General features: G+C 42.8%; 1 protein-coding gene across 2 annotated transcripts in view; it reads right to left on the minus strand.

The window, feature by feature from the left end:
* Window positions 1–13,089, minus strand: part of NCAPD3 (non-SMC condensin II complex subunit D3) — a 55,665-nt gene that overhangs the window by 35,978 nt on the left and 6,598 nt on the right. For both annotated transcript variants that reach the window (XM_019509575.1, XM_019509586.1), the window contains exons 2-13: window positions 10,687–10,841; window positions 9,952–10,114; window positions 8,543–8,724; window positions 7,448–7,615; window positions 7,298–7,359; window positions 6,940–7,027; window positions 4,359–4,492; window positions 3,884–3,956; window positions 2,994–3,119; window positions 2,548–2,797; window positions 1,194–1,256; window positions 929–1,012 (exon numbers count right to left, since the gene is read on the minus strand). In XM_019509575.1, coding sequence (XP_019365120.1) covers window positions 929–1,012; window positions 1,194–1,256; window positions 2,548–2,797; window positions 2,994–3,119; window positions 3,884–3,956; window positions 4,359–4,492; window positions 6,940–7,027; window positions 7,298–7,359; window positions 7,448–7,615; window positions 8,543–8,724; window positions 9,952–10,114; window positions 10,687–10,841 — 1,548 coding nt within the window. The remainder of the gene's footprint in view (window positions 1–928; window positions 1,013–1,193; window positions 1,257–2,547; window positions 2,798–2,993; window positions 3,120–3,883; window positions 3,957–4,358; window positions 4,493–6,939; window positions 7,028–7,297; window positions 7,360–7,447; window positions 7,616–8,542; window positions 8,725–9,951; window positions 10,115–10,686; window positions 10,842–13,089) is intronic.

A 13,089-nucleotide genomic window follows, 5' to 3' on the forward strand; every position in this document is an offset into this window, starting at 1 on the left:
AACACATTTAAGGTAAAGGAATTACAAAGCTTAGCAGTTTTCAGAAGAACCATTTTAAAAAGTTTGCATTTCAAGTTTAAACTTGTTTAAAAGACTTTAATTATAGAAAGCCATTTTCTCACTCTTGGCCAAGACCTGTTTTCCTTGAAGATAATTAATACAAGACTAGCTGGACAGAAGTGAGGGATACAAGACCAGTGGTAAAATTGAATTATTAACAGTTCAGAGGGAATGAACAGAAAGAAATGAGAGCAGAGAAGCTAGCAGAGCCTGAAAGGTTAGGTTACAAAGCTTGAACATGACACAGAAAAAAGAAAAGGATCCAGTGAAAGAATCCAAGGGGAGTGAAATGGTCTAAGTAGCTAAATTGTGTGATTTGTGTGATATAGGCAAAATTAAGACTAGCAGATTGCCACTATGTATCAATCTAATTAGCTTAATATCCTGCCTCCAGCCATAGCTAGTACCTGAAGCTGCAGAAAAGTGCATTTCTCTCCCAAATAAGTCAACAGGTTCAATGATTTTATGCAGTGAAAACGTATTAACTCTCTGTGCACTGAAGCAAGAGATTTAATTATTCTTAAATTTATGGAGCCACATGTATTATGTTCCACATTAATTACCATCCTTTCTGGAAGAAATGAATTACCTGCTTTTTGACGAGTGTTACTGCCACTGTAGTGGAAATGAATGTCACCATTTCAAAATTGCATACCTTTTCCAAACCAGTCCTTCCAGACGGAAATGACAAATTAAATTTCTTTGCACCAGATACTTTCTCCCCTCTTCATCCTCTATAGGTGGAATCAACAGCTCCATAGAAACTTATTCCGATATGTACAGAAAACTATATTTACATAAGATGATCAAATTTCTATTAAAGGCTTCCAAAGTCAACTGGAAAGAGACTGGTCCAATTTTGACATACCATCAAAGACAGTAGTATCATTACTGCCTGTCAGTTCGACGGTTTTGAACGTTGGAAGAGTCTTCAGCGGATGGCTGGAAGTAGCTGTAATAAAAAGTAAGTCGAGTGTTTGAGAATGCCAGAGGGACATGCTGTCTTGGTGATGTGATGCATCATTAAGTGAAGAAGGATTCACACAGATTTCATAATTTAAAAAAACAAAACAAAAGGGATATGGGAAAAAAAAAAAATCGGTAACTTTGAGAACAAGAAACTTATGCTTTACCTTCTGTAGTGGTTACATAACTCTCAGCATGTGTGTGTGTCTCCAAACCTGTATATCTAGAAGCTGCTAAGAGAAGAAACATAACAATATTTTAATTCAGGATGCCACTTTCTTCCAAAAAGTCAAGCATAGAATCTAAGAGTGGAATATTGTTGTTCATACCTGGAACAGGCCACCTGGTTTTTTACTAGGGCTATGCGAAGCTTCGGTCCCCTATTTGATTCAGTGGAGACTTGGCCCAATTTGGTGGCCGAATCTCTGAATCGAATCAGAGGACCCTTTAATCTCTCCGAATCGAATCAGAACCCTCCGAATCAATTTGGAGAGATTTGGCGATTCAGACAAACACAGCTTTAAATGTTTTTTCTAAATACCTCTAGGTAGCAAGGGCTCTGACTGCTGCGGTGCTGGGGCGCATGGAGCAACCCACAGAAGCGCAAGGGCTCCCCAGCACGTTTGGCAGCAGACCTGGAAGTGGACCAGAGGCACTTCTGATTCACTACTGCCTCCACTGGACAGCACACTGGGGCCCCCCCCCACTCCGCCCCCTGGCTCAGTGACTGGTGCTTTCTCAGTTTGGGGGGGCACCCAGGGCCCCCCTGCAGCCAATCGCTGAGCTGGGGGGGTGCAGGGTCCCCCCCAATGTGCTCCCCGACAGTCCTGGAAGCTGACCAGAAGTGCCTCTGGTCCATTTCCGGGTCTGCTGCTGAGCGTGATGGGGAGCCCCTTGCGCTCCTGTTGGATGCTCCATGTGCCCCGGCATCACAGTGTTCACAAGCCATGCCTGGTACCTCAAGACATGTAGAAAAAACATTTAAAGCTGTGTCTTTGGCTGAATCACTGGTTCTCTGAATCAGCATTGAATCTTCAGATTTGGCCGAATAGAATCAGGCACAGCAATCCGAATCAACGAGTCGAATCACTGTCCCCAATTCCGGCCAAATCTGAATTGAATACGGCCTGTTTCACATGCCCGTACTTTTTACCACGCCAGAGGAAGTTTAGCATGTGAGCTATGAGAGATTCAACTCTGCAGGGGCAAAAGGTAGCTCAAGATTTAATCAAAAACCTTGACAAAAAATAAACTTCAAAAAGGGGGGGGAAGCATTTCAGTAGTTAGAATTATTTTACACAAGAAAATATTTTAGAAGACAGACATAGGGCACTAAAAACCTTTCAAATAGACATTTTAATGAGGAACACAGGATCTAGCTCTTGTCTTTTTGACAGAGTGCATAAGAGCTCTGGGAACGGATCTCTAAGCACTTCACAGTTAATTGGTCTTCCACTAACAGCTCCCCAGAAAATGCATGAGATATTTAACAATATTGAATTCAGCTGCTATGCTTACTACCTTGTAATAACTCCTGTATACTCTCCAAGGTAGTGGTAGCTTTCATTTCCAGACAGTGAGCAAAGCTGCATAGTGCTTTGCTACGGACTGTAGGTGCCTTGTCTGAACAGCGGCCAAACACCATGATCTGCACCAGAAACTTGTGCTTTAGAAACTTCTGATGTTCTGGAGACAAGGAGCTGTCTGGTTCCCTCTCAGGCAAATCTAACAGTGCCAAAGCTATATCAAGCGCAAACACTCTGTAGGAGATCTGTTGAAGTAAAGAACACAACTTTCTCAATTACAGAAATGTTAAAAGCAAAGAAACATCTATTGTTAAACTAGACTTCAGTGACTACTGGATATCAACAAAAAGGAGAATGCTATTTAGTTTTTAAACAGCACTTGTCAAGTCCAAAGTATTTTGTGCCCCAAGATCTGATGTACATAGAAGGATCTCCACTTACTTTGGTGTTGTGTGAATATCTGTAGAGCCAAGACATAAAGTCAGCATATGCTGCACAAGGAAGTTTATTTAGCAACTGCACCAGAGCCTGGGCAGCGTATGTACGATACTCAGACTTATCTGGGACCTGCAACACAAGGACAAAAATATTTGCTGATACCAACATTCTATTAGTCTGTTACGGTAGCTAAAATGTCTCTGTCTTCAATATAACTATCACCTTTTCAAGGAGGTAACAAGGTCTCAGACAAACACAAGACTGGAATATGGGACATCTAACTTTTAAGCTTGCTTTTGATATTGGCTCAACATGTGGCCTCAGGGAAGGTGCAACTACTGTACAAAGCCAAGAGTCTCTCTTTGTAAAATGAAAGAATCAGAGTTTTCTAAGGAGGCTGTGAAGACTGCCTCCATTCATATCAAGTGTTTCTAAATGAGAGTCTCTAGACAGCTGGCTGGTCATAGGGTTCTTGTAATCTTGCTTCTGGCTACCAAACTTGCAATAATGGTAATGCATATGCACTAGAGTAGTTACCTAACTTTACTTGGTCACATAAGCAATTGCTTTGTCATAGGATTATTCATTTATTTGTAGGCTGTCAATTGGAAGTATCAAGTGTCCATGAATAACTTTCCCTTAAAATATGGTTCATACTAGGAAAACTATCTGAGAACCCATACAGTTCAAATATTAAACCAAATTAAAAGACTGAAAATCTTATGATAAAGTGAATAGCACACTTAAATAATAAACAGACACTCCCTTGTGAAATATTTCACTGTTTAAAAATGTGAGAAAATGGATGCTCCATACCCATTTATAGGCATCACAATTTATCCAAGAATAGGGTTGCTGTCTTTAGACCCAAGATGTATGAAAACTTAGCCTACCTTGGCACAGATATGCTGCAGTAAGATACGGAGCACAGGAAAGGCAACCTCCTTCAGTTCATCTACAACAGCACTGCGCAAGATAGAAACAAGCACCTTGGAATAGGTCATTTCATAATAGGAGGCAAAACTGAAGCCCAAAGGCATATTTCCTGAAAATGTTATTTTTTAGAAGGAAAATTGGGATATGTTCTTGTGTAAGATACCATGAAGGATGGTAAAAAACTAAGTGGAAGATGAAGAGAGAATTAAGGAAGGATGAACTCCTAGCAAGTGCCTGCCTCACCCCATTTTGAAGTAAGTTAAAAATACCCTCAGAAAGTTCTGCAAAATCTAGAACAGGAGATATGCTACCCACCCTCACTATGACTCTTCCAACATTTGGTGTCCTCTTTCCCAAAATAAACTCCCATTACAGACACCAGAACTGACCCAAAACTACAGAACTCTGCAACTACAGAACTCTGCACTCTACCTGATAAATTTTATTGTTTGATTCCTGATACTGACAACTTGAGATGTGGCAACAAGGACTGTGGTCCTGGATCCTTTTCCCCCTTCTATCATGAGGATGACATTTAGGATCCGATGGAAGATCTGGCGAAGAATCTTGAAGAAACATACACAACGAGAAAGACAAACCACAACAACGTCAGGTACAGAAGAGCCTTCCATTCTGGTTAATGAAGTGATAAACAAAAAATCAGATAAGTTTATGCTACCAATATCTCCTAACCAAATACCAGTCCAAACTGAATCATTTAAGAGGAAAGCCACAGATACATAAAGCATTTTCTTATGCTGGGGGTACACTAAACATAACAGAACTCATACAAGCCTGATAAGATCTAAAAGTTACTCCCTTCACAGGGACAACAGAAATAAAAAAAGCATAGTTGTCGTACTGGAAACTAAATCCGTCTTAACAGAAACACACAGAATATACAGTCATAGAAAATTAGGGTTGGAAGTGACCTCAGCAGGTCATCTACTTCAACCCCTGCTCAAAGCAGAACCCTGCAAGAATGGAGATTTCACAATCTCTCTGGGTAACCTGTTCCAGTACTCTACTGTCCTCCTAGTGAAAAAGTGTTCCTGATATCTAACCTAAAACTTCCCTTGCTGGAACTTGAGACCATTGCTGCTTGTTCTGCCATCTGCAACCACTGAGAACAGTCCAGCTCCTTCCTCTTTGGAACCACCCTTCAGGTAGTTGAAGGCTGCTATTGAATCACCTCTCAGTCTTCTCTTCTGCAGATTAAATAAGCCCAGGTCCCTCAGCCTCTCCTCAGAAATTATATGCCCCAGTCCCCTCACCATTTGCACTGCCCTCCACTGGACTCTCTCCAATTTGTCTCCATTCCACACTTGCCTTACTTTAGTGGTCTTCCCCAGCCTATGCTTTATCCTCGTATCATCTGAGCAGAGTCCTAGTAAAGAGGACTCAAGTTCTGACCAGACAAGCACTAGAGGTTCCTAGACATTGTATAATTCAGAAAATCATGCATACTTTCTAAGGGTGTCCCCACCTCGTAAAGCCAGACTCAAGTTAGGTTTAAACCTCAGTAGCTCAGGTACTGCTAATAATCTAGCCATGGCAGCAGGGAGCCCAGCGCAGGCTGCAAAACCCACCTGAATAACCACCCAAATATTTATTTTGCTAGTCTGTGCTGTGCTCTGCATTTCCCTGTGCAGCTAGCTGGCTAGCTGTGGTAGTCTACATTATAGAACAATCTATGCAGTGAGAGGAGGCCAACAGAAATAGAAGCAATATGCAGATAACTGAGAATTTATGCAGCGTGCTTCATTTAACAAAAATAAAAATGTGCAGCTGCAGACTTTCAGTAGAATTGAATGCTCCTATACGGAATGATAGTAGTCAATGAATTCTCATTAGCCCTGCTTACTGTAATGTGTGTTTGTCAGGGGTGGGCAATTATTTGGGCTAGAGGGCCGTTAAGGAGTTCTGGTGAGCTGCTGCAAGCCGGCGGGGGGGGATGACGACAACTCCAATTGATCCTATCTGGGGACTCTAGATGGAATGGGCAGGCAGGTAGGATCTCTATGGAGGTCCATGGGCAGGGCATGGTTGGCTGGGCAGATGGGATGGGGCTATGGGTAGGCAGACAGCAGGATAGGTAGGGTGGTGACAGTACACGGTCAGGGCCCAGGGCTGAGCCACAAGCCACTCCCCATGTCCCTGTGTTGGGCACTGGTTTCATGGGCAGGGATGTGCAGGAAGTGGATCGTGGCTTTGCCACAGGCTCCAGCCCCATGCTATCACTGGCCCTGCGATCCCAGCACTGGCTTCAGCCCTGCCCGCCTGTCTTGCTCTTGTATGCCACTCCCCACCTGCCCGCAGCACCACCCCATCCACCCCGTTGAGCATGCCTTGCCAGCAGGGGTCTTGGGCCAGTTTCCATGGCAATCCCACCCGACCACTCTGTCTGGCACCTCCAGTGGTAGATGTGGGGCAGATGGGCCAGGTTACCCAGGCAGCACTGCCCTTGGTGCACACAGGGCAGAGGAACTGGCTACACATGCTACAGCATGGACTGCCCCCTGCAACTGGGCCAGGAGGGGCCGAGGGACCCGCTGCAGGCCAGACAGAATCCCTTGGTATGCCAGATCCAGCTGGTGGGTCGTATTTTGCCCACTCCTGGTGTATGTGATATTTGTCACATCTCCCAGCTCACTATCAGCTTACAGTCCCATAATATATACTGACAAATGATATCAGAGCTCCATCTAGCAGGAAGCAAAATTCAAAGCCAGTCAATGTTAAAATGATCTATTCTAAGATATGGAGATGCAGTTTTACAGAGATATGCTTATCATGAAACAACTGTCAAAATGTTTTCCAACTATTGAGTTTAGGTACACTTGATGTATCAATGAAGTCATAGGAAATAAGAATAAGAAACAGAAGTTTATCTAGCCCATCTCTTTCTGGGAAAAAAGGCACGTAACAAAAATGACATAAAAAGGGGGAAAAATAATTGCATTTTTTTCTAAGTATAAATCCAGACCTGAAAAGGTTTTGTTAAGACTTTTACCTTATCTTCTACACCATGTAGTGGGGAGCACAGCAACCGTAGCCCATGATAAGCCAGTTCTGGGACATACTTTGCTTGATTAATGTTCCTAAGCAAAAGAACATGTTGAGATGTCTTCGGTGTTTACTAGATATGCATTTACTTTAATTAAATGATTAAACATACTCATTACTAACTGGAAGCCCTTGATTAAAATTCAGTGAATGCTGTTTACATGCCATCTAGGAAGAATACATTCCAATTATCTCTCAAGAAGAAAGAAATCACTGTTTCCATTTTAATATAAACAGAACAATACAAATACACACATTTAGTGCTTTAGCTTGTCAAATCACTATATTAAGAAGTAACAGCTCACCTTGTTCCTGAAAACTCAATCTCGTGCACTACAGGCTCAAAACTTGTCAGTTCAACGAAGATCTGCAAGACAGAGTTAGGAAAGTGAGAGTCTGTAAAAGGGAGTGTTGCAGGTGTGTTTGTAAGCCAAGTGCCTAGAAGTCTTAGTTACCTGCAGGCAATTCTGCACACACTGAGGTTTCTCTTTCAGGGAAAATTTGGATAGAAGTCTTAAGAAGTTTTTCATGAGAAGAAAGACTGCCTGACGAATTTGAAGTAGATCTTGTGCTGAAAAATAAACCTCTTCCTGATTCTCCTCCTCCTCAAAAATCTCATCCATCTAGATTAGCAGAAAGCAAAGACATCATTTCTCAGTGTGGTCTTTAATAGAAAGCAAACATTGTCTTAGTGCTTCTCAGATACTCTGACACTAGAACCTATTTCACAATACTAAAGGAGAACTGGAATTCATCCAAAATACCAAACTTTAGTGTTAGGGAGGAAAGGGGGACAGGAAGGGGAATAGACACACATAAAATCCATGCTACTTAGCCTCATCTGAAAAGTTCACATAGGAAAATGCTTGTAAAATTACGGGCATGCGTGTTAATTCTGATCTCGGTCTATACAAAACGGATTCTTGCAGAATCCTCTCAAATTAACAAATATAGCAAAGATTTTATAAAAGCTAGAACTTTTTCAGAGCTGCTCTCACAGAAGTTCAATGCACTCCACAGCTGCTTGAAAGTACGCAGCCCTCCAGCTTGCATTATTAGATTAATACAAACATTCCAATACCCTTAGGCCTTGTCCCACTCCCATGCTGACAGAACAAGTGCATACTCATGCATGCACTTGTGGTGGCTGTATGGCTCCATTACAGCAGCTGTACTATCGGAATATCATGTGCGTGTTGGAAAGGCACCAACTGGGCAGCTGTCAAGTGTGGGAGTGCCTACAAGTGCCTTTGGCTACCTGTGGATCTTGTCAGAAACCTTTATCTGCTCCAAAGAAAGGAAGATTCTGCTGCTACACAAGAACTTTTGAGTGCAGACACTCAAAGTTTTGCTGGTTAATCTTTGCAGTATACATTAGGGTCCCATCCCCTACTAATGTGCAGGTCTATTATGTAACTGAGACCAGCTCTACAAGTTGTCATTAAGTCTCATTTTGACTTGAGATGAATGATGATTTTGCTACTGATACTAGTTTAAGAGCATTTGGCCCCTGGAATTATATGTCTGAAGAGATAAGACCATCTTCTTACCTCAGAGATGTCCCTTCTGTTTGGCCTTCCTCTTTTTGTATTTCTTGTATTAGCCTGAGAACCTTTTCCATGGTTCTTTTTCCTCTTTCTGGTCAAATCAGATTCCTGAGGCCAGGTTTTTTGCAGGGTTTCAAGACATTTGTCAAACATCACTTGGTGGAACACCCGATTAGCTACACTGCCTGTCCAGAAACCAAAAAGACAACAGGATTTTAGTCATGTTCAGAACATAACTATTAACACAGAAAAAGATAAGATAATCGCACTGTACAAATGGAACAGATAGTCAATTGGATATCTGGAACACAAGTGCCACCCTAGTACTCTGAATACATTTAGAACAGTGGTTCTCAGCCTTTTCAGACTCAAGACACCTCTGGATAGACTTGAGTCCCCTCTCAAAAAATGCCAGCTACCAGTTATGACTTTTCAACTACAGAAAAATAAAAGAGTGTTTGTCTGTTGCAAAAAAAAACTCAGGAAGACTACAACTTTGGATTCCATAGTCTACAACTATGGACTTCTATTTAAAATCTCTGGGTATATCTTATGAAACATGCTTGCATACCTAACAGCGCTAACATTATGTGGCACAGCACACAACCCTTGAAAGGATTTCAAGGCATCCCAGGGTGCTGCAGCACCCTGGTTGAAAATCACTGATTTAGAAGGTGAATGAAAACTTTTCTGTAAAAAAAAACAAAACTACACTGCAGCAGCAACTGAAGTCAGCAATGAGATTATCGGTGCTATTCAAAATAGGATGATCAATCAATTTGGGATGTGCTGCATTAAAAAAAAAAAGAAGCAAATGGTAAAACAAGAGCTCACCATGAAATACATAAGCTCATTGACAAACACCCAGGTTAAAGAAAAAGTGCTGTGATACTGGTTGCAAGAAAAATACATTATAGAAAACTAACTACCTTTTACTTAAATTAGAGAATTTTGCTTTCATGCATAAGCCAGGCTGGCAGCTGTGGAGAGCTATATCCTCTCTACCTACAGAAGAGATACAGCATAAGAAATCGGCAGTACAAGCTCTCTTGTCAATGTGCTTCATGTCAATCAAGTAAGGGCAGGGTGGAGGCTGGGCCTGCTTCTTTCCAGACCTGAGGAAAGACATTGTGTCTTACATCTCTCCCAACTATACAACAGACCCAATAAAAAATATTACCAAACATCATTTCTCACACATTCCCTGGACCATCATGACTACAACACTATGTCCCTTCTATCAGATCATAATGACTTTCCCAGCACAACACATCTTGAAACAGTCTTGACCTTGAGGGCAACAGCTAAAAAATAACTATCCCAACTTATATTCTTATGAACAAGAGATAGATAAAAGTATGGTCCAAGCAGGCAACTCTGCAAAAGACAGAAAGGCAAATCCATCTACTTACCTGGAATTTCAAGCAATAAGAAGTACAACCCAGCAGCATGGAGAGCACAAACCCGCTGCTGTACATTAGCCCTTTTATGCTGGCCCATTTGGACAAAATGATACAAGATGGCCACAAGAGCATTGTGGGATAGGTTGTTCTCAGCAAAAAGGGTCCAGACACTCTGAGACAAAGCAGAAAACTAACAGTGAGTAACCTGCACACTAATCTATACCTGTCACTACTCATCATCAAAGTTACAAAAATGATACACAGGGCTATGATACTGGTCGCAAGAAAAATGTGTTATTTACAGACTGGAGTCCTTTTCAAGTTAAAGCAAGACGTTTAGAATAATCAACCTTGTTTAGATTTTCTTTTGTGACTCAGAAGTAACAGATGGAAGATAATATATTAAAATAATTATGTTGATGTTTAAACATAACTTAATTGGAAAAATATGTATGAACTGTGACAGTATATTTGTTCAGCAACTAGCATTAAGATTCTCAACAGTTATCATTCTGTCCTTTCCTCCTATGTTAAGGTTTTTTAGTGAATAAGCTCTCTTAGAAACATCTTAATATGCCAAACAGATTGAGATTTTGAAGCTTGTACAAAGCATAAGCTGCTCATTCTGAGGTCAAAAACTTCAATTAAAGTTACTACAGAAAAGCAGGGAAAAGTTGAACAACGGAAGTACACAGGAGGGACCTCTGTGCTAATACATAAGGACCTGGATAATTTGTGCCTTACCTCAGTGGTCCCATGATCCTCCGCAGCAAAAGGATAGAGAGTCTCATACAGCCGAGTGAAAGCATCAAGCCCATCCTCTGTGATTCCCTCTTCTACTCTGGAATCCAGAGGCTCTGCTTCTGTGAAATCTAAATCCCAGACAGTGTCCACCCAGGCTTGGGAAAAACAAAACACAAACTCTAGATCAACAATTAAATAAAATATATTTACACAATACCTTCCATTCCAAAACAGCTTATAAACTTTAAACAAACAAAAACAAAAAACTTTACTTGTTAACAACATGCCGGCACTAGTTTATAAACATAGAACAAGTTGAGGTAGAAACAGTTATTTACTTTGTGAACCAGTGTTAGGCCAGAGAGAGATAACCCTTTAAAAAAAAAAAAAAGTTCTTATTTGATGTATTACATGTACTTATTTAAAGCTCTACAAGCACAAAAATAGTTAACAAAAATTCACACAAAAATGGAGCTGAATCAGTGTCCAAATATGAGCTGCTTCATGTCACTTAGAATGAAGTCTCCACCTATACCATATCCTTGTGGAAAGAGATAAATTCTATATGCTTTACAAGATGCAATACAGATCTTCAATTCTATACTACTATAATAGCGGAAAAAAGAACTTCAGAGTTAAAGACTCTTGTTTCAAAATATCTTATTGTAGCCTCTTCTATGACAGTGTGCCAGTTGAGAAGTCTCAAATAATCAAAATGGTTTGCTTCTTTTTGTTTCAAACAGGGTCTTAAAACATTCAGAGTTTTACAGCTGAAAACAATAAAAGCCACTAGCTCTTATCCCAATGCATATATTAGCAAATGTAAAATAATGCAGTATGCTCCATGAGAAATCAGAACAAACTACCAGAGGCTCAGAAAGTAGCCGTACATACATACCCATGTACGTATTGTTTTGTGCCGTGACAGTCCATGCCCTATTTTCTTTGTAAAGGGATCAAGCAATTACAAAAGGGAGAAAAGAATGTTTCAGTTCATAGATTCATAGAGCAGTAGGGCTGGAAGGGACCTCTATTCATTCTCTAGTCCAGCATTTCTCAAAACTATATGAAAGGGTCCTGAACAAACTTTAAAAATGGATCAACAAATTGGAATCTTCTTCTTTAAGAGAGAGACATGTGGGAAACCAAGGCTTTTCCCTTGCAGGCTGGCAAAGCTCCAGCCTGTGAGCGGCTGCTTGGGGCCTAGAAGAATTTTTGGGCCAATACTGACAGCTAATTTTTAAGAAGCCATATCAGCTGATACTGATCTGATTGCCGATATGCGGCCCGGCCAGTGTTGGGTTGATAAGGCTGTTGTAGGTGAAGGGGGGGCAAAGGAAGGGGCGAGGGGGTCAGAGGGCAGATTAAGGTCCCTGCGGCGGTGAGGGAGGGAGTGGGGCTGAGGCAGGCGCTGCACAGCCGGGGGAGGGCACGGGACAGAGCCCCAAGCAACTCGTATGAGGAGCATGGGAAGGCTACATGCACCTTGGGAGGGCATGAAGGATGTGCACGCCTGGACCTGTGCATGGGGTGAGGGTAGGCTGCCGCTGCAGGCTGGGACCAGGGCTGCGCCGGGCTCTTCCCAGCACAGGGCTGAGCCAGGTTGCGCTCTGGGTGGGAAGTGGCAGCACTGGGAGGGGAGTTGGGGGGAATTGCAGCCACCCCAAAGTTTGGTGCCACCCAGAACTGCATCCACTCCAAACCTCCCTCCCAGTGCCGACACCTCTTGCTCTAAGTGCAACCCGCCCCAATCCCCCACCCAGAAGAGCCCAACCCAGCCCTGGCCCCAGCCCGCCTTTGCCCTATGTGCCCTCAGCAGCAGGGGCCGTCCCCTGACAAGCCATTTCCGGCTCCATCCCGTGCTGTGCCCCACCCTGCCCCACTTCCTCCCTCACTGCCGGGGGCCTTGATCTACACCCCACCATGCCCCTTCCCCCACAACAACCAGCAGGACTGCGCTTGTGGGCAGACTTACCAGCTGGCGTGCTGCTGCTGCAAAAGGTTGTTAATGCACGTTTAAGAGATCCAAGACCCTGGCTACAGAGGGAAGTCAAACCCCTCATAGATCAAATTCCCTCCTGGCCCCAAATACAGCCATCAGCCCCCCGAGAGGAGGGAAGGACCCGCCCTTCAGTCTTCTCATAACAGATTAACAGGGGCATTCATCTCTCTGCGACCCAGGCGCAGGTGGAAATTGACACTGACCCCGCAATATCTGCATGTGGAAACAGACATTGACCCCGCAGTATTTGCATGTGGAAACAGACACTGACCCCACAGTATTTGCATGTGGAAACAGACACTGACCCCGCAGTATCTGCACAGGGGCTCAAACCCATCCAGCCCCACTTGCCAAACCCGGCACTCACCCGCACCGACGCGGCGCAGCCCCCAAGCCTCCAG

This window comes from Gavialis gangeticus, unplaced genomic scaffold, assembly GCF_001723915.1.
Source record: "Gavialis gangeticus isolate Ggan-Ray unplaced genomic scaffold, GavGan_comp1, whole genome shotgun sequence".
Lineage (NCBI taxonomy): Eukaryota > Metazoa > Chordata > Crocodylia > Gavialidae > Gavialis > Gavialis gangeticus.